This window comes from Schistocerca cancellata, unplaced genomic scaffold, assembly GCF_023864275.1.
Source record: "Schistocerca cancellata isolate TAMUIC-IGC-003103 unplaced genomic scaffold, iqSchCanc2.1 HiC_scaffold_1090, whole genome shotgun sequence".
Classification (NCBI taxonomy): Eukaryota; Metazoa; Arthropoda; class Insecta; order Orthoptera; family Acrididae; genus Schistocerca; species Schistocerca cancellata.
In genome coordinates, this window is record NW_026047089.1 from 19,037 (window position 1) to 38,977 (window position 19,941).

At 46.4% G+C, this 19,941-nt stretch overlaps 1 protein-coding gene across 1 annotated transcript; it reads right to left on the bottom strand.

Moving 5' to 3' along the window:
- Nucleotides 1-367: 367 nt before the first annotated feature.
- LOC126154491 (putative lysozyme-like protein) lies at nt 368-18,951 on the bottom strand (the record flags this gene model as incomplete). Its single annotated transcript, XM_049916144.1, has 3 exons — nt 18,810-18,951; nt 16,411-16,575; nt 368-550 (listed from the first exon to the last, which is right to left on the bottom strand). Coding segments are annotated over exons 1-3 (490 nt in total), but the record flags the coding sequence as incomplete, so codon positions are not given.
- Nucleotides 18,952-19,941: the final 990 nt, after the last annotated feature.

Here is a 19,941-nt window from a genome sequence, read left to right on the forward strand (position 1 = left end):
CGTTTTGTATAGACCTCCTTCAACCATACTCTCTTAACAATAGCCACTTCACGAACGACGTTGAATAACAATATCCTGTAACGATGAAATGCTATTTTGATTGGCCACAATCTAGCCAAATCGGATGCCGATCTGCTGGCAGACCATTCTCTTCCTCACACAAGGCATAACATGATATTCTCGTAAGCAGCCAGTATTATAATGTGATTTCTGAATGAGAAATTCTTACTTAGTCCATCAGTATAGATAGTATGTCAGTGGTATTATTCCTAACTTACTGTGGTTGCACTAGAATTATTATCTGCATATCCAAGCAAACCACGTCTCCTGCAAAGCCATTTGAGCTACCTACACCACCATCACTGACCTAGCATCACAGATCCTAGGAAGCCCAATATTCCAATACTGCCTCCACCGCACGAACTTTGGTTACAGACATTTCCTTTATCTGGTAAACCTGTCTCACCCTCACCTAATAGTCCAATTGCTGAACTTCCCATGCCTGCACCGCCACCACCTTCAAAACCATTTGAATTGCCTGTTCCACCACCTGCAAGTGAGATATTCTGATTACTTACTGCTGCTCCAGTTGGCAGACAGCAAATTGTCCGATAATATCGACATCAAAACCATTCATTTAACTACACCAAGTCCAGGCTCTTCTACAATCGATACACCTGGTATCAATGCTGATGTACCTCCAACAGGTAAGGAAATTATTAATAGTACGTCAAAAATGTACCCCTGTCTTTATTTGTAGATGCAATGGAGATAGTTGGTGGAACAGCTAGAAAGACTGACAGGTACCACAGTATTTGACTGCTACAGAAGGTTTTTCATACATTACTCCTGTAAGGATAAATTCCAGTGCCATGAATTCAATTTATTTTGCACTGAATTTAGTCTTGATTTCGTAAATCTACATAGCATTCTCGAGTGTATTGTCTGCCATTTAGTCCACTGAATTATTCGTAACGTAAAATAGTTTTCTGTTCATTTCCCCTTGCTACTTTACGACTGCAAAAAATGTTTGGTAGTATCATGCTTGATCCAGTGGATCCAATTTAGAGCTAATCCCTGGAACTACCCTTATGTGGTCTCTTACAAGTTTCCAAATTTTATGCACATTACATGTTCTACTACAGGTACAGAAATCTTAAAATAACGCAATAACTACCTATAAAAGGGTCAACACCATTTTAGCATTTCAAATCGCGTTTGATATAACTTTTTTGTTATTGAAATTATGGCTGCAATTAACAGAAATTCATCTACCCATGTTGCTACCTAAATGTACAAAAAGGGGAAATAAGTAATTCCGACTTCTAAAAAGGAACGTTGCTCGTTGGCTCTAACTGCCAGCCTGTTAACTATGTACAGAGCAGCAGGCTCCAAGAAGGCCATCAAGTGAAGATGGACTTTTCACGGTCAGTAAAGCAAAATTTCATAGAGAATTGCCCACAGTGAAAGTAAATACTACTGAAACCATGAAAAATGAGCTGGAGATAATTAGGAAAGGGGGGGGGGAGAGAGATGAAAGGCAGGACTAACCTCTCATCGAGATGTGGATCATCCGAGACTAATCGAGGACAATTCTGTAAACCGTCCGTGCCGCATTGTGAAGGGAACTTTCAGGATATCATGTAAAATAATTTAGAGTGGGACTATGAGCACTGAACAGAACACAGTTTAATTAGTCGGCGCTAAGTCTATGTTCTAGAGACTACTATTTGTGAAGTGAATTATTACTAGCTAAACCTATGCATATGTATTCTATGCATTCAGGAGCGACAAGCCGATTCTACAGGGACAGGTACAAACCAAGGGTAAGATACTTTTTCTCACGGGAGTCACTGCTCGCGAGAAATCTCTTTACGAAACATATTAGCATATTAGAATTCGCATCATCTATCTATACACAACTTTGACACAATTTGAAAACTAAGTGTAGCGACATGTGACACCATTTTATTCGAATCACTGAGTAATCAGGAAGGTGGACAGAAATTATAATCCATTTCGCGGAGCAAAAAAGAAACAAAAGCGCTGCTACCGAAGTTCGCACTCCTCTGCTCCACTGAAGGAAAGAATATACACCAGCATTCATTCAATATTGTTTTATTTGCATGTTAAAGACTGCAACGTATGTTTAAGGCCGTGGGTAGAGATGTTTATAATAGCAGATTTCTGCGTATTCTAGAAGGGCTGAGAAGACCAATACACCACAATACGACTGAGTCGCTGATGGTTCATCATTAACGAAGAAGTTACCCATATGCCCATGATTTACCCAACATCTGCAAGGAAGACTAAATGTTTCACATGGTTGTATGAGCGTCTAAATCATGAAACCATTTTGACCACCATAAACTGTCAGTATTACTCCTTTAATGCACTATTTGTATTACTTACATTTTTACCCATCGTTTGTTTGCAGTGTAATACGGAAAGAACGGTAAACAGGAACGACGTTAGTCGATAACATTATGCTAGCATATTACAATTTTTCTTTGAATTACTTACATGATATTGATGGTAGTGTGTGTGCGTGTTTTTTTGTTTCTTCGTATCCGTAACATTCTACATCTGCATGTGTGGCAGTGTGTGTCCCTACACATTGGCTTCCACATAGCCATAGGCCTACAAGAACAACATTCAGAACATGTCATGTAGGGAAAAATCTCCTGAACACGTAGGGTACTACCCCTTGTACATTGGTTTAGCAGCATATGGTTTACTTTCCGCACTCCTACGTACACACAACTATTGCAAATCGTGGGAAACGTGCAGCAATCAAATAGCAAGCCAAGACCTGTCCTTTTGCACAGACCAAGTTACCGCCAGAGGGATCTGCTTCACGTGACCGCGGTCTTACGTACATGACGGCAACTGTTATTGAACTTCATGCACGATGAACACTGATTGTTCTTGTAACGGTTGTAAGTATATTCAAACTTTCGCTATTGCTGCTACGACACTACATGGGCGTATTACTTCTTTAAAAAAATTGGCTGTATGATGTTGCTGAAAATAGGCTTTATGCTTATTGTCATTGGCAACGGCCTTGCCGCAGTGGATACAACTGTTCCCGTGAGCTCACCGTAGTTAAGCGCTGTCGGGCGTGGTCGGCACTTGGATGGGTGACCATCCCGGCCGCCATGCGCTCTTGCCATTTTTCGCGGTGCACTGAACCTCGTGATCCCAATTGAGCTACTTGACCGAATAGTAGCGGCTTCGATCAAGAATACCATCATAACGACCGGGAAAGCGGTGTGCTGACCTCACGCCCATCCTATCCGCATCCTCCCCAGCGATGGACACGGCGGTCGGATGGTCCCGGTAGGTCACTCGTGGCCTGAAGACGGAGTGCTTATTGTCATTACACATGTAGAGTGGCACAACGTCACTGTCCCCGGCTGCTATAGTAAACAGGCCTTACATGTGATTGCAGTCGTATGTAACAACGGTATGCGAGCATCTAAAAAATTGTAACAGTATCGGGTATCATTTTAGGATACTCTCGAATACGAAGTAGAAAAGGGAAGTCTCTGCAGAGGAAGCTATGAAAGTTGTAGCCCAGTGAAACGTGTATGCAACCATCACCACGTCAAGACACCAATTAGTAACTGCGCTGATTATTGATCAGCCAGATTTCAAACGGGTCGCATCGGAAGGAACATTCGAACGATCGCGTATCTGCAATTCCTAATTTCTTCTAGTTCAATAAAATAGTTATGTAATGTTCTTTTTAAAATGCTGCTTCTTAATTATGTGTAAGACGTAGCTTGCTTCGAAACAGCTCCGAAAGTTTGCAGCTCCGAAAGGCAATAAAGTCGCCACCCCTGCAGTGACCAGTTGTACTGCTCACAATGATTTACAAAGTTTTGGGAAGATTGCTGTGTGGCACATTCAGCCTTGAGACGCATGAACATATTCAAACTGTACAGGAAGGATTTTGCACTTACCGAAGCTTCTCAGGTGAAGGTATCTCGATAGAACCGTTCTGAATCCTCTGTTATATGGCCTATATATAGCTGATCTGCTCGAAACCACCGTATATAAGTTTGGATACGGCGACAACTGGGCCTTGGCAGTAAGTTGTAAAGATATAGAGGCCACTGAGAAACGTTATTGGGAAATATATTCGCCGTCAGACATTTGACCCACTGCCACAATGACGAATCTCTACATTCCACCTAAATAACGAGTTAGTCAATAAAGAACACAATTTACTTTTAGAACAAACTACTGGCCCACAATTGGCATCCACAATGTCTATACGTGTCACCCGGGACTGATCACATCTTCAATAATCACGTGTCAAACACAGCTACCAAACTTAAAACTCGCATTGCCATCTTGCAGAAAATTGTTGGCACATCATTGTTTTCTTCCTACACCGCGCTATGGACTTCAGCTGTAGTGCATGGTAGTTTACCAATTGATATTCCTTTTCTTTCTATCGGCTCAGTACCGTGTCTAACGTTTTTATCTCATTACCTCAGTTGGGGGCCTTTAATATCGTTGTCTTCTACCTTAAGTTGTTGTGATAATTTAGGGAGTCCAAAGCTGAACGCAGTTATAGCAACACTTAACCACAACTACTTTCGCTCATACTTTGCTGTTACCCTTAAAACATTTTCTGACTATATGTGGCAGTTTAAGATTATTTAACATGCGTAAATGTCATCTCCTGTATAGTTTTGCAGCCAAAGGTTAGTAGTTGTCTGAATTGGTGGCTTAACTATTTAAATGCTCTTTTTAATTTGTTTCGTTTTATAGTTCTGCAGCATTTCTTGTCCTTCGGCGAGAGGCTATTGTTGCTGCTAGTCAAAGGCTCCAGTTGGTTTGTCAGTAAGACGGCTGTTACGTTGCCTCGTTTAACTCTGACTTCAACGTCTGTAAACCTAATTATTTCACAAGTTCGTCTGTTTTACTGAAGTATTAAAGGAATTTGTTTATTTAATTAAGCTGAAGGCAGAGTTCTTTATTTCATTCAAGTAGTCATTCTTAGGCCTTCGTTTCTTATTAAATTCACAAATGTCATCTCGTAGAATCGGGTGTACCGTTTTCCCAACACGATATTTCGACCTTAACTCTGTGTCTTCACCACGTGTTCCTGGGACTAGTTGACGAGCTTACCTTGTCCCATATTTATGTCCATATCGTGTTGGGAAGACGCGGACCACGGGCAGTACACCCGATTCTACGAGATAACAAATCACCGGAACTCTTAGAAATTATATTGCAAGACAGGGGGGGGGGGGGGGATGTGAAAGAAAATGAAGTTATTGGACAAGCTACGACAGCGCAAAGAGAGGATGTTGAGCTATCTCAACTTCCTTCTCAGATGCAGAGAAGGAGACGTGGTGCCTGCTTTTGCCAAGATTAAACGTATCACATCTAAGGCGGCTAATAGGATCAAGCATCGTGCTCGCATAGCTATGGTAAGTAAAGTATCTGGGACATGCGGCATAGACTGGACGTCATCTCCAGGGAGCTATTACGTAGACATCTGGACATAGCCAGCAACTTGGCGCCTGAAGACTGGGACAGGATCATGGGCGCTGGCGGCATGCATTAAACACAATGCTACAGCTTGACAAACAGCGAAATTTGAGCGCCTCAATAACAGAGTGCAACAAACACATGACACTCCCACAGTGGCAAATCTGAGCGGTCGCACATTTAATGTCGTCACCTTGAAAGTACTCAGTAAGGGCCTGAACTTTGCTGTCACTCCTAGAGAGCTACTGGTTTCCAGCTTAATCAGCTCTGTGGAGCAAGTGGTCAACACTAGAGTCCAGTGTTGCAGAAGAGATTCGGAGAGAGACATGCAGGGCGCTAACCAGAGCCAGGCCGCCCAAAACAATCATCTCAAGAGACGAGAAGATTTCGCTTAAGAGTTTGCGGGAAGATAAAGACTTGGTGGTGTTACCAGCAGACCAAGGGAACTCTACTGTCATACCGCTGAAGACTCACTACGACCAAAAGATGTATCAACTTTTGGAGGGCCCTGCTTATAATCCATTTCAGAATGACCCCACCGATAGAGTGGACAGGAAAACCCAGTCTCTCCTTAAGGAAACAGGAGGGCGTGAGAAGGTTGTCAAACAACTAAAAGCTAAGGCACCAGCACCACTCAGACCGTATAGATTACCGAAGATCCATAAACAGGGTGTACCACTTCGCCCGATCGTCAGTAATACCGGCGCAGCCACCTACCCTACAGCCTCCTATGTTAAGATGATGATAGCACCTGAAGTGTGAAAGTGTGTCCACCACATCCGCAACTCCTCTGACTGTGTCAGATCGGTAGGTTGTTGAGACATTCCACAGACATCATGGTCAGTTTTGATGTGTCAGGACACACTCGATGTAATTAGTGAGAAATTTGACGGAGCCTTGCTGGATATTTTCAAGCATATTTTGACATCGATGTACTTCCTTTGTCGAGGCCGATTCTATCAGCAGACCGAAGGAGTGGCCATGGGTAGCCCCTTATCTCAAGTAGTAGCGAATCTGTTTATGGAGAAATTCGAGGAAGAGGCACTTACAACTGCTGCCTACCAGCTGACATGTTTCTTCAGATACGTTGATGACGCGTTCGTCATCTGGCCACATGGGGAAAGAAGATTGGATGAGTTCCTGGACGATCTCAATAAAAGACACCCCAACATCAATTTCACCATGGAACTAGAGAGTGATTGTCAGCTCTCATTCCTCGATGTCTTGATAATGAGGAAGGCAGACGGCACCTTAGGCCACTGTGGGTACAGTAAGCCAACGCGTACCGACATATCTACAGGCTGACATCTGCCATCACCCAGCACAGAAGCATGGAGTACTGAGAACACACCGAACCAAAACACACTGACCCAGACATTCTGACAGCTGAATTAGAACATCTACAAAGAGTGTTCACAGACAACAGATACTCTACCATGGACATCCGCAAAGCGCTCCATCCCACCAGATGACCTGAGGCAACAAGAGAGGAGCAGGAAGAAGAGACCAGGAAAGTATTCTTCCTATCGTATGCTGGGCCTCTATCTGGCAAGGTCAGTAGAATCTTTAAGAAACAATATCAAGTGTGTGTTCTGCCCACCTAAGAGGATAAGGACACTCCTTGGAACTGCCAAGGATGATCTGGGGTTAAGGGAACCTAGGCTCTACCATATACCATATACCATGCGAATGTGGGATGTCTTACATCGATTGAACTACCAGAACAGTTGAAATAAGATGTAAACACCAGAGACATACCAAGCTACGACATGTAATTAAATCTGCAGTAGTAGAACATTGCCTGGACATTGAGCACACCATGGAGTATGAAAAAACCAGGATCCTGGCTCAGACCCCCGATTCTGGGCTAGTGTCTTTTATGAATCAATTGAAATCAAGAAGATGGAGAACTTTATCAACAGGGAAGCAGGATAGCAGCTTAGTACTGCGTGGAATCCTACTTTGTAACTACTACAGAAACAATGGAATGAACTACAGACGTCCAAGGGCGTAAGTAACGGAACAGAACGGCATACGCGATACCAGGCGGCAGCAAGCTCCTTGGAGCACCTAGAGACTGCTACCATCGCCAGAAATGGCCACAGTGGGCGCGGACGGCATAGGGAGCGCCACACATCGCCCAGACATAAATATGGGACAAGGTCAGCTCGTCAACGACGCGCAGTCGAGCCGTGGCAGCCGAGCGGGTGAGCATAGCACGCAGCCGCGACGCTCCGCTACTGAGGGAGTGTTCGGAAGACCGTATTCCGCGCGGGGTGGCAAATTATTGTGCCGCTGTTTTAACAGCAAAAAGCAAATTGTCGTAACCCCAGCGCGCAGTATGGTAAAGATGAGCAGCATAGGAAGGAAGGTCGCGAGAGGCGGCAGCTCGGAGGCAGAAGATGGAAGTTCGTTCCCCCGCTCCCGCCCTGTACAGTGTGCAGGGAGGTCGAGTGGCTGAAACTCTTCGACGAGATGGGGCAGCGATGCGAGGAGGTGGTTGTCGTCGAGTCGGTCGATTCTGATACCACCATCACGCTCCAGGCAGCGAGTTTGAACTACCCTGAATGACCTTGTGGTCGCTTATATAGTGGACGCTCCACGGAAGACGACGATGGAGCCCGTAATTAGTCGCGGGAAGATAACCAAGGCGCTCCTAAGGGGCCTACCCTGGGTCTTGACGGAGCACGCAGTCAGAAGGCCTGCGCCGCCAAGGCTTCCTGAATGCAGCCGTCAAGCTGCATAATACCAATAAGAAGAAAACGCCAATTTTCACCGTCGCCACGCCAGCGGCAGACGACGGTGGCGATATATTTGGCATACGAAAGCTGTCAGGCTTTCACGTGGAGCCACTAACTCCCGGCGTGATGGTATTGGGTGCCAAAAGTTACACGTCTCGGTCACCTCTGGTTCGCATTGACGGCACTTTGAACAGTGGACATTACATTTCAGATATGTTACGACCCGTGGCTGTAACCTTTATTCGATCCCTGTGAAACCGTTATTACGGCCGGAGATGGTTGTTCTGGGTACTGATTTCTCAGGATCTGTGCACCCATATTGCGTGAAAATGTAATCACATGTCAGTTCTAGTATAATATATTTGTCCAATGAATACCCGTTTATCATCTGCATTTCTCCTTTGTGTAGCAATTTTAATGGCCAGTAGTGTATATTCACAAACGTTGTCCAACAAATGAACTGAGTAAACGATTTTATACTTCATTAATGACAGGTGAGATTCATTTTCATGGAAAGCATTGTTTTATCAAATGCCATGTTGAGGAACTTTGCTATCCAGAATGAGATTTTCACTCTGCAGCGGAGTGTGCGCTGATATGAAACTTTCTGGCAGATTAAAACTGTGTGCCCGACCGAGACTCGAACTCGGGACCTTTGCCTTTCGCGGGCAAACTTGTGGACTTATTCTGCGCGCGGGCTAGTAACAACGATCATGGCGAACAAGTACAGGAAAACTACATTACGATTCAATTTCTGCAAAGACTACGAACGACCAAAGGCTTTAGCAGTGGAACGATTCATTCGAGAGGACGTCAAGATACTGCCAAACGATATTGTCGGAATTCATCTGTCCATCGTTAGTCCCACGGTGTATGTTAAGATGGTCAATAACGCGGCGTGTGAGAAAATTCTACAGGCGACAAAAGCAGGTCTCCGATTTTGCCATAGTGACGGGAATGTCGGCACGGTAACTGTAGAACATGCTGGTCTGGGTGTACGGACAATACGTGTTTTTGAGCTGCCATTTGAGCTCCCGGCTGACGAAGTTATCGAGACTTTTAAGCCATACGGCACGGTACATGGTCACACAGCAGAACGCTGGACACAATTCGCCACGTACCCAGTTCTTAACGGAGTGCGACAGATCACTATTGATCTTCAGAAGCATGTACCGTCCTATCTGACAATTGGTGGTTGTCGGGCGGTGGTGATTTACGATGGTCAACCACGTACATAATCTGGCTGCGGCCAGGAGGGACACCTCAGGTCGAACTGTATGCAACGGCGGATTACGCAACTGCCTTCAGATGTGCGGGAGCCGTCGCCGGCGATGACAGTATTACCGATCACCTATGCCAAAGCCCTCACTGCGTCCGCTGATGACCGAAAAGACACAGCCCTGGTGGAAGATCAAGATGGCACTCTCCGAAACCTTGTAGCAGACGTCGGGATGACAGAGGATGCTGCTCCATCGAGCATACAATCTACGGCGATATCAGATGAGACCAAACTCCCACCAAGCACACCTATAGTACACGAAGCAGTTCCAGCCACTACGGATGCTGTTCCGTCTGGAACGCACTCTGTGACGACAACATCAGTTTCGAACGAACTCCCGCCAAGTACAACGATGGGACTCTAAACACTTCCTGTTCCTACGGATGCTTTTCTGTCGGGCAGCCGTGATTCCCTACAATCTGAGGACACGGAAGGAAGATCACGCAAACAACGTTCCCCGAAAAGGAGGAAACGGCGTCGTCGCACGACATCTCCTAGGGATGACTCCCCTTGCCCCGAAGACGATGTGCCTGTGGACCAAGACGACACAACAGCCTCTACGAAACAGGATGAGGCAATGGAAACTGTTCGATCAGACCCGCTGCGGTCTGTCACATTGACGGTACCGGGAAGTCGTGATGCTGAAGAGGAATCACAACCAGTTGGCTCTCCAGACACGGATGCTGTGGCAATGGACACGAATATATCACTGCCTGCAAAGATGTGGTATGACGAGGAGGAGGCGGCGCCGGACGTCATACAGAGGCAGCCGGCACTCACGAAGACGGCCTAATAATTGCTGAAGGTGTAGGGAGAGGGGCGAGAGAACGTCTTATAACTCAGCCCCCAGCGCCGATGCAGGGAGATGGTGTTGCGCATCGACAGAGTGGGATTCAACGCCATGCGAACCGTATTGCGACATTAAATATAAATGACGTGCGTTCACCGGCCAACATACACCTACTGAAGGAAACGATTTGGGCATCTGATGTAGATATTGCTTTGCTGCAGGAAGTCCACATAGCTGCACTCCCATACATCGCAGGCTACCAATACTATTCGTCACATGGAGATCACAATGGGAGTGGGGTGGCAGTTTACGTGCGAGATGGCTTCCCAGTGGAAAACGTGTGTTACCTTCCGTCGGCCAGGGGAATGGCTTTCACGACGTTTGGGACACGCATCATCAATCTTTATGCACCGTCGGGAAACAATCGGCGGCGGGAAAGGGCGCGATTTTATGCAGAAGACATTGCCCCACTTTTCCATGGACGTTATGAATGTGTAATACTTGGTGGAGGTTTCAACTGTGTTCTCAGCCAGAAAGACCAATGGCCGCAAGCAAACATCAGCCAAGAGTTGCGAATCGTTGTCACCGACCTTGTACTTAGTGACACGTGGGAATTACGACATGGAGATGCACCGGGATATGCCTATGTGACAAGTCATTCGGCGAGCAGGTTAGATCGCATTTATATCTCACGCGCTCATGCAAATGATGTCCAGGACGCGGAACGCTGGCCATTGGCATTTTCCGATCACAGCGCTTACATCTGTACGGTGCTTCTTCCCCGTAGAGAGGTGTGGAACAGTAAGGCACCGTGGAAATTAAACATTCAACATCTACATGATCCTGTATGCCGTCACCGGATCCTTGAGACATGGACGATGTGCGAGCGAAGGGTTGGAAGGTATGCGACGAAGCTTGATTGGTGGCTGACTTGTGCTAAACCGGCGCTTCGCCGTACGTTCATCTCATATAGCAGGGAGATGGCAGAATGGCGCCGCCGTACGACCGACTTTTATTTTGCAGCGCTGCGCGACCTGGACGATGGTCCGCCGGGACAGGACGTCTGGATCGAACGCAAAAGGATAAAAGCTAAACTAGTGGCTTTAGCTCGGAAACATCTTCAGGGAACCATGGTGTGCGCCAGATGTCACGATACGATAATGCACGAGATTCCTTCCATGCACCACGTCGTGAATGAACGAAAGCACCGACGACGCGTTTTGGTACGGGAATTAATTACCCGCGAAGACCGAAGAGTGAAGAGTGACGCGTCAAGCGGACATTGTCTCTGCATTCGTCGACCATTACCAAGACATCTATCGGGAAGAAGCAGCCCCTGTCGATGGCCTCGAACGTATAGCCACGTACGTCTCCCGTACACTGACGGTGGAAGCCGCGGGAACCTTACTGGAAGCGATTAGCTGTGAGGAAGTACATGATGCGATCGCAAAGGGTGCGTTGAATCGGTTCCCAGGCATTGATGGACTTCCTGCTGAATTTTATCGAGAATTTCGCAACGAAATGGCACCGCGATGGACGGAAATGTACAACGAGATGTTAAATTCCGATGCGCCTATTCCACCGGCTTTTATGGAAGGCCTCTTGGTCCCAGTACATAAACCGAAGCCAGGAATTACGGTCACACATTATCGCCCCATCACCCTGCTTAATGCCGACTGTAAGATCTCTGCACGGTTGCTAGCGTCCCGATGTCGTATGTTAATTCGTAGCGTTTCTCTCCAGAACAGACGACACCGGGTGGATCGGTGAACGTGCAAACAGCTACTGGCGAATGCCGTGATGTGATAGCGCTGGCAGAGGAGTGCCGGCTTAAAGCGGCGATGGTGGCGGTTGATTTTGACAGTGCTTTTGATAAGGTGCGCCACAACTATCTGTACGCTGTACTGGAACAAATGGGATTTCCAGACCGTTTTACTGGTCTCATTAGAAGGATTTATGGGGGCGCACAATCCTTGGTACAGGTTAATGGGCGTATAGCAGGGCCCATTCAAATTCGACGATCCATTCGCCAGGGCTGCCCTCTTTCGATGCTGCTGTTCGCGATAGCGTTGGAACCATTAATTGGGAGGCTAACAAATTCTCTTTCTGGGATGGAACTGCGGGGCTACACCTTCAAATGTCGTGCCTATGCGGACGACCTCCTGCTGCTCGTTCGTTCTGAAGAAGAGGTGAAGACGGTCCTTGAACTGTTGTTGGACCACAGTGTGACGGCGGGTAGTGCAGTGAACATTAACAAATCGGCAGCAATGCCGGTTGGAAGGGGCCTTACGCCAGAAGAAATCAGTCCGTTTCCTTATGTGCAACGATTCCGCTATCTCGGCATAGACTTTACCTCATCTGTAAAACATACTGCGGCAGTTAACTACCGACGTATTTTACAGACAACACGTACCATGGTCCGACAACATCTCCTACGGCGCCTTCATTCTTTGCAGCGAGTCGAATATCTGAACACTTATGTGGTTTCTCGAATGGTGCATATTTCGCAGATCCTGCCCCTACCACTCACGCTCGGACGTCGACTTCAATCAGCACTAGGCTATTTTGTGATGATTGGATCGCCCCTCAAGGTGCGATACACAACGCTCACGCTCCCTACGGACAAGGGGGGACTCTGACTTACGAATGTTCACTGCCGAGCGACGGCGCTCCTTCTAGCCACGATGTACAAGCAATGGCGTAGCGGGCGTGATTCCCTTACATCCCGCCTACTGGATCTCCTAGTTCCAGCGTCCCTCACACCTCCGGTAGCGGTGGGCAACATTACGCCACATTTTGCGCATGTATCAACATTTATCGTGGAACTTAGTTATGTCAGAAACGAGCTTCCGCGTACGAGACCACCATGCGCGAAGGATTTTTATGTTTGGCTGCAACGACGGATAAGTCATAATGTCATTGAACTCAAACACCCCAAGTTGCATTGGCCGAAGATTTGGAGACATGTGCACCAAAAATTCCTTCCTACCTTCGTTCGGGCACTGTGGTTCTCTGTCACCTGTGGCAAGTTCAACACCAACGAACGACTCTATGCCATTCGACTAGTGGACACTCCACTATGCCCGAAATGTCGCCAAGTGGATGACGACCATCACCGCTTAACTTGTATCGCGGTGGAGGACGTATGGCTCCTAGGAAGACAGATGGTGGCTTGCTACCTCCGTGTGACCCCGCAACATATTACACCTGCTTCCTTCTTACATCCGGGGAGTGACTGCTTTCCGGCGACTAAATCACACTCGATCATCTGGGTCAAAGGTTGGACGATCGCGTACCTCTATGGGGATGCTGCCAAGTCGCGACTCGACTTTTGGTATTTCTTGCAGCAAGCCCACAATGAGGTTCGTAGATGGTCACACTATGGGAAAACCTTTGCCAGCTATCATCACGCAGTCTTCCTCGACCCCCCACGCATTTGGGATGTGCCGGGTGCAGTCGGTGTGCACATTTGACAGCTGATAATTAACCTCACGCTTCTCTCACCGCTCCATATATAATGCACATACTATACCATGAAATGATCTACATGTTCCTTTTCACAGAGTGATCTTTATGGAAAATAAATAAATAAAAACAACATCCCTGTATCCCTGTTCCTTTACATTTGTGATTTGTTTTACAATTTTTTTTTGCAAAAACAAAAAAAAAATCAAAAAGATGGTAGAGCACTTGCCCGCGAAAGGCAAAGGTCCCGAGTTCGAGTCTCGGTCGGGCACACAGTTTTAATCTGCCAGAAAGTTTCCAACTTTGCTATGTCGCACGAGGACAAGCCAACTTTTTTAACCAAAGTTCGCTGTGCAAATATCCTGCCTGTTACCCAGGAGCTGTAATTTTAATATTACTTTTCAAATATCTGCAGATTCGATCTAGCACCCACTTACCATACCGGAAGATCTTGCATATTTATTGCGAAAACTGGTCGTATGTAACATTGTAGTGTTGTTGACTGGATATAACGAAGGAAGAATCGAACACCGCTGTTCCAGAGTAAGACTTCAAAGCTGCAGTGATTAACAGAATCTCGTATTTCCACGCGAATTGCGGCTGAATGTGTATTCTCAAAATACAGTGCACCATGATTAAGATTCGCTATCAAATTCCTCATTCCTGTAACTAATGAACGGAAAATTAATGGAAACACACAAACATTTGCCAACGTGCTTCTGAATGGTCTGACAAGAAATATGTGCCGCGAGACAGGAAATCGTACACCAGGACTAAGGGTGTCTACGCGCACGTCACAAAATCTTCGTAAATTACGGGCCGAAGATTTTTGGGCGCTGAGCAGATGCTGGATAGCGTCTCAGACGAGGTCTGCGAGGTTCTTATCAGGCAAATTGTGTCGTCACGACAACTTGAGATCGCTATCCTGCTTTTGTAAACACTGTAGCCGGCTTCTGGCCTTGTACTGTCTTACCGAATGCCGCCGCCATCAGAGAACGTCCAGCATGGAGGGATGCAGCTGATGCGATCTGTTGGAACATCACTGCGCAAGTGTCACGGTGCCTTCGGTTACTGTCTTAGGTCCCAAGGAAATCAAGGTAAATGTCGTCCACAACGTAATGCTTCCCCAGTGTACTACGTCCGTGGTGCGGTGAATGTTTCTAGTAACCGTTCGTCTCTAAGACGGCGTATCCAGATACGACCGTTGTCCTGGTGTAATGAAGATTTCAGCAAGTGGGAGGACGTCTCGCATTCTGAGTGTTCCGTGCAAATTATCTATATGGCTTAGGGTGATGCTTATTTTCTCGAATGTTATGTTTCTTCACGCGCATACGCCCCGATTTTTGCCTTTTGTTTGAAGAAGAAACTTAAGCTCTATTTTGTCTAAATTGAAGACGAGGAACCCACACCACAGTACGTGTTGTTTATTGCCGCTTATGTGTGTGCTTGACTGCTATCATTAGGGTGGTCCTTGTAAGGGGGGTTCAATGAAACTGTCAAGCGTTTGAATATCCCCGTCCCTCCTTTTTACTTTTGGCACGTTCGGATAATTGTTGTTAATTAATGCTAACCCATACCGCAATGGATTTACGTATTTCAACACAATTCTACCAAATTAAGTGTGTGTATCTTCTATTGGAACAGAAGGTGAACTCAAGCTGTATGCTTTGCAAATGTATATAAAATACATTTCAATGGAACACATGTAAGTACTATTATTTAACAGAACATACAAAATGCGTTAATGTGCTAAAACTGGTACTAATATTTTTTTCCTCCACGGTCGCTGAGTATTGTCTCCGGTGATCTGGTAATTTCCAAGAATGTTTGCCTATAGAAGCAGTTTGTTTATAGTTGTCTCTACAGCAACGACAAAAGAAGAGCGTTACTAAAATATTTGTAATTACGAAGGAAACTACTTAGCTCACTCGTCTTTCTGGTATCGTCTGTCAAGTTACGATTTATCGTAGCCTCTTCAACACTAAGGAAGAAAGTGCCTGACTCAAGAAAAGCGAACCTTATCAATTCTTAATTAGGATGTCCAAACTCTTGACCGACGTGAACTCACCACTCCTCTGCAGAGTGAAAATTTTCGAGTATGATAGCAGTCCAGCACACGCCTAAGCAATAATAAAGAAGCAGGAACATCACTCCACTTCCCAGCCACTGCAGCATGGGTTTGTCGTCCTTAGGTTCAACGAAACAGGCCTTAAAATTCTTAAAAGGAATCTAGTAGGGTGCATGCGTGAAAAAACACTGAATCCGGTATCACAAAAACCGCCCTAGTATATCATCTGTAGTTTATTCTGAGTGAGTTCGTGAGTATAAAAATGTGTAACACACACTGATTAACCAAGCCTAGCGCGATTTGGGTGAGGCCCTTTCAATCCTCTTGTTTACAGGAACGATAATACGGTATTCTCGTAAGCAGCCAATATTTTAATGCGATTTGTGAGTGAGTAATTTCCGTACACACAGAATGTCAATGGTATTACTCCTAACTTACTGTGGTTGCACTCAGATTCTAATGATTTGCATATCCCATCAGATCTCTTACTTCATGCTAATCTTACTTTTGTTGCAAACTGAATCCGAAGTGTACTAGCTTTAACCATTAGTAGTGATACAGGACGACATCACTGAACTGGCTAGGACACGCACAGGTGCAGACTGCGTCACCGTGGGCGCCAGGTAACTAGCCAGCAGGGCCAGTGCCACTGGCGCCTGGACACCCGTCTCCAGCCCTGGTTCCTCCAGCCTCGTGGCCACTGTATCCGGCGCCGTCGTGGTAGCTGCACCGCCACACACCTTCACTCATGGGACCACCGCTTACACCCAGTCCTGCCCACCAACCTAAGTGTGTCTAAGCCACAACTGTTATCCACGGCACAACTTCGTGGGTTTGCATCCATACGTGGTGCAAGACAGTTAGGTACTGCAGCACTACGTATCACACCAGTGCCACATTCCCATACGCCTGTCGTCTCTGAATTTGGAGTTCTAAAATTGCCGTAGTCCTTACCATCTCCCTCTGGTACAGAACTGCAATCCCTTCCTTCTGCGACCATCTTCACCCAACACATTATCAAATACAGCCACTGCTCGGGCCAAGCGAAATGTTTCCACCTACCATTATCCCACTATAGCTTCAATCTCCACTACTACGTTTCAAATTACCGTCAGTATCCATCTCAGAAAAAGAATTCGGTCCTCCAGAAGCTCGTTCAACCACGATTTCCTGACATACCATCACCACCATTATTGTCACCACGAAGTTTAGTTCTTGGTATTAAGCAACCAAATGCACCACTATCTTTCCCACAGCCATTTAAATTACCTAATCTGTTATTCAACGTGAGTTTATACAGCCAACCAGTTTCAAATTACTTTTTGGCAGAGTCACCTAGGTTTCGACACCTACTAAGAGTGTCTTCACCAGAATTAAATTTTGATAAACCGTAAAATTATACGTCAAAAAAATCGATGGTCAAAATTTAGAGCAGCTATGCTCATGTCAAAAATTGAAAGACATTCCAGATTTCAGCATAGGTGCTCTAAACCCAGACCATTGCTTTTTTCCAATGAAATTTTCCGGTTTTACATCCATAGTAGTTCACGAAACCTAGGTGAACGTCTCAAAGAATTTGCAAATGGTTGGGTGTATAATCCTATGTTGAAACTAGTATACGGTTTCTGAGTAACAGCCATGTTTAGAACTGAAATCTTCTATTCCCCAGTTCACCGCCATCTATCATCCTCACTGGACATCCACCCTCACCGCCACCCAAGCTGCTCTACAGACGAAGTTTGTATCATGATCACCTTTTCTAAGTTCCTTTGTCAAACTATCTAAAACTCTATACACATCTCCAGGAAAGCTATCTGAACTACCTACTCCACCATCAATGCCATCTGGCATCGTTGGTTCTACAAAACCCCTACTGCTCCCAGAATACCAACTTGAGCTACCAATGTTTCCTTTGTCTGAGAAAGCTGTCTCACCTCGCCCTGCTAGTGCATCTGCCGTACTTCCCATACCTGCATCCCGACCACTACCAAAGCCATCTCAACTGCATGTTTTACCACTCACAAACATGGTATAATTACCTATTGATACCCCTCGTGGCAGACAAGCAAGTGATTCAATACTCTCCCTGTCAAAACCATTCCAGCTGGGGGCTTTACCTACAGCAAGCACAAAGTTTAGTTCCCAGTATTAAGCAGCCAAATGCACGACTGCTTTCCCCACAGCCATTTAAGTGCTATTCTCCAGTAGAGAGCATTCACCGTCAATTCCACCCCCACTGAAATTGCACCCCCACTGAAATTGCACCCCCACTGAAATTGCACCCCCACTGAAATTGCACCCCCACTGAAATTGCACCCCCACTGAAATTGCACCCCCACTGAAATTGCACCCCCACTGAAATTGCACCCCCACTGAAATTGCACCCCCACTGAAATTGCACCCCCACTGAAATTGCACCCCCACTGAAATTGCACCCCCACTGAAATTGCACCCCCACTGAAATTGCACCCCCACTGAAATTGCACCCCCACTGAAATTGCACCCCCACTGAAATTGCACCCCCACTGAAATTGCACCCCCACTGAAATTGCACCCCCACTGAAATTGCACCCCCACTGAAATTCCACCCCCACTGAAATTCCACCCCCACTGAAATTCCACCCCCACTGAAATTCCACCCCCACTGAAATTCCACCCCCACTGAAATTCCACCCCCACTGAAATTCCACCCCCACTGAAATTCCACCCCCACTGAAATTCCACCCCCACTGAAATTCCACCCCCACTGAAATTCCACCCCCACTGAAATTCCACCCCCACTGAAATTCCACCCCCACTGAAATTCCACCCCCACTGAAATTCCACCCCCACTGAAATTCCACCCCCACTGAAATTCCACCCCCACTGAAATTCCACCCCCACTGAAATTCCACCCCCACTGAAATTCCACCCCCACTGAAATTCCACCCCCACTGAAATTCCACCCCACCACCATACAAGCTGCTCTATGGATGGAGTTTACATCACCATCACTTTTTCTGAGTTCCTTAGTCAAACCATCTAGAATTCCATTGCCATCTCCTGCAAAGTCATTTGAGCTACCTACACCACCACCACCACCACCACCATCTGGCATCATAGGTGCTGTGTTTTTCCGAACAAGACACAGCCAGGGCAGTATCATCACACGCGTGAAGATGCAAGCTGGTGCCACTTGCGCAGCTTCCACCAGCGCCACAGGTGGCGCTGAGGATGAAGATATCGACTTCGCCTCGGTCAAGTGCCGCCGAGTACAATCCACCAATGACTGGACAATGGAGAAAGCCTACACGGAAGATGGAAGAGCAGCTCTCGCCCACTTGGTTATAGATCATGGTCCAGGGCGGACAGACAGGGAACGCCGTTTCGTGAACTCTTGGAAGTGAACAGACAGTAGTTTTAAATTGCATTTGCTATGTACTAAGAAGGTTACCTACGATTATTTTCCAGCAGCCATTGAGGGCCTTTTTTGTATTATATTGCACGCAGTGTTGCAGGTTTCACTATACAACACGTCACATTGGTAGGGAAACCTATGCTGTGTAATGTGTGTCAGGAAGAAATTGTCTTAGTGGTGTACTGCACCAACTTACAGACTCTGCCTACCGTTACAGCAGTAGCGATGCGACCTTTAGGAAATTGTGGACGAGGGTTTACAAAAATGGGTTCTAGGAAAACTTACGTTTCAATACTGGTCACAGCACACTAAAGATTTGACACCACCTACCAGTGGATCTGCCGTACTTCCCCTACCTGCATAGCTATCACCAAAGCTATTTGACTTGCCTGTTTCACCTCCAGCACGTGTGGTATGATCACTTACTGCTGCTCCACGTGGCAGACAGCCAAGTTACCCAATAGTATCTCCATCAAGACCATTCCAACTGGAGAAAGTACAGCAAGCGAGGAATTCCCACCTATGTCACCAAGTTACAAAATTTCTCACCTTCACCTCCTACATGAGAGAGAGCCATCGCCTACAGCTACAGCTACAGGTGAACCACTACCACCTCCCTCCCTCCCTCCTCCTCCGCCCCCCCCCCCCCCACATGATGATGACCCTACCTGTGTGAAGTCTCGACAAATGACA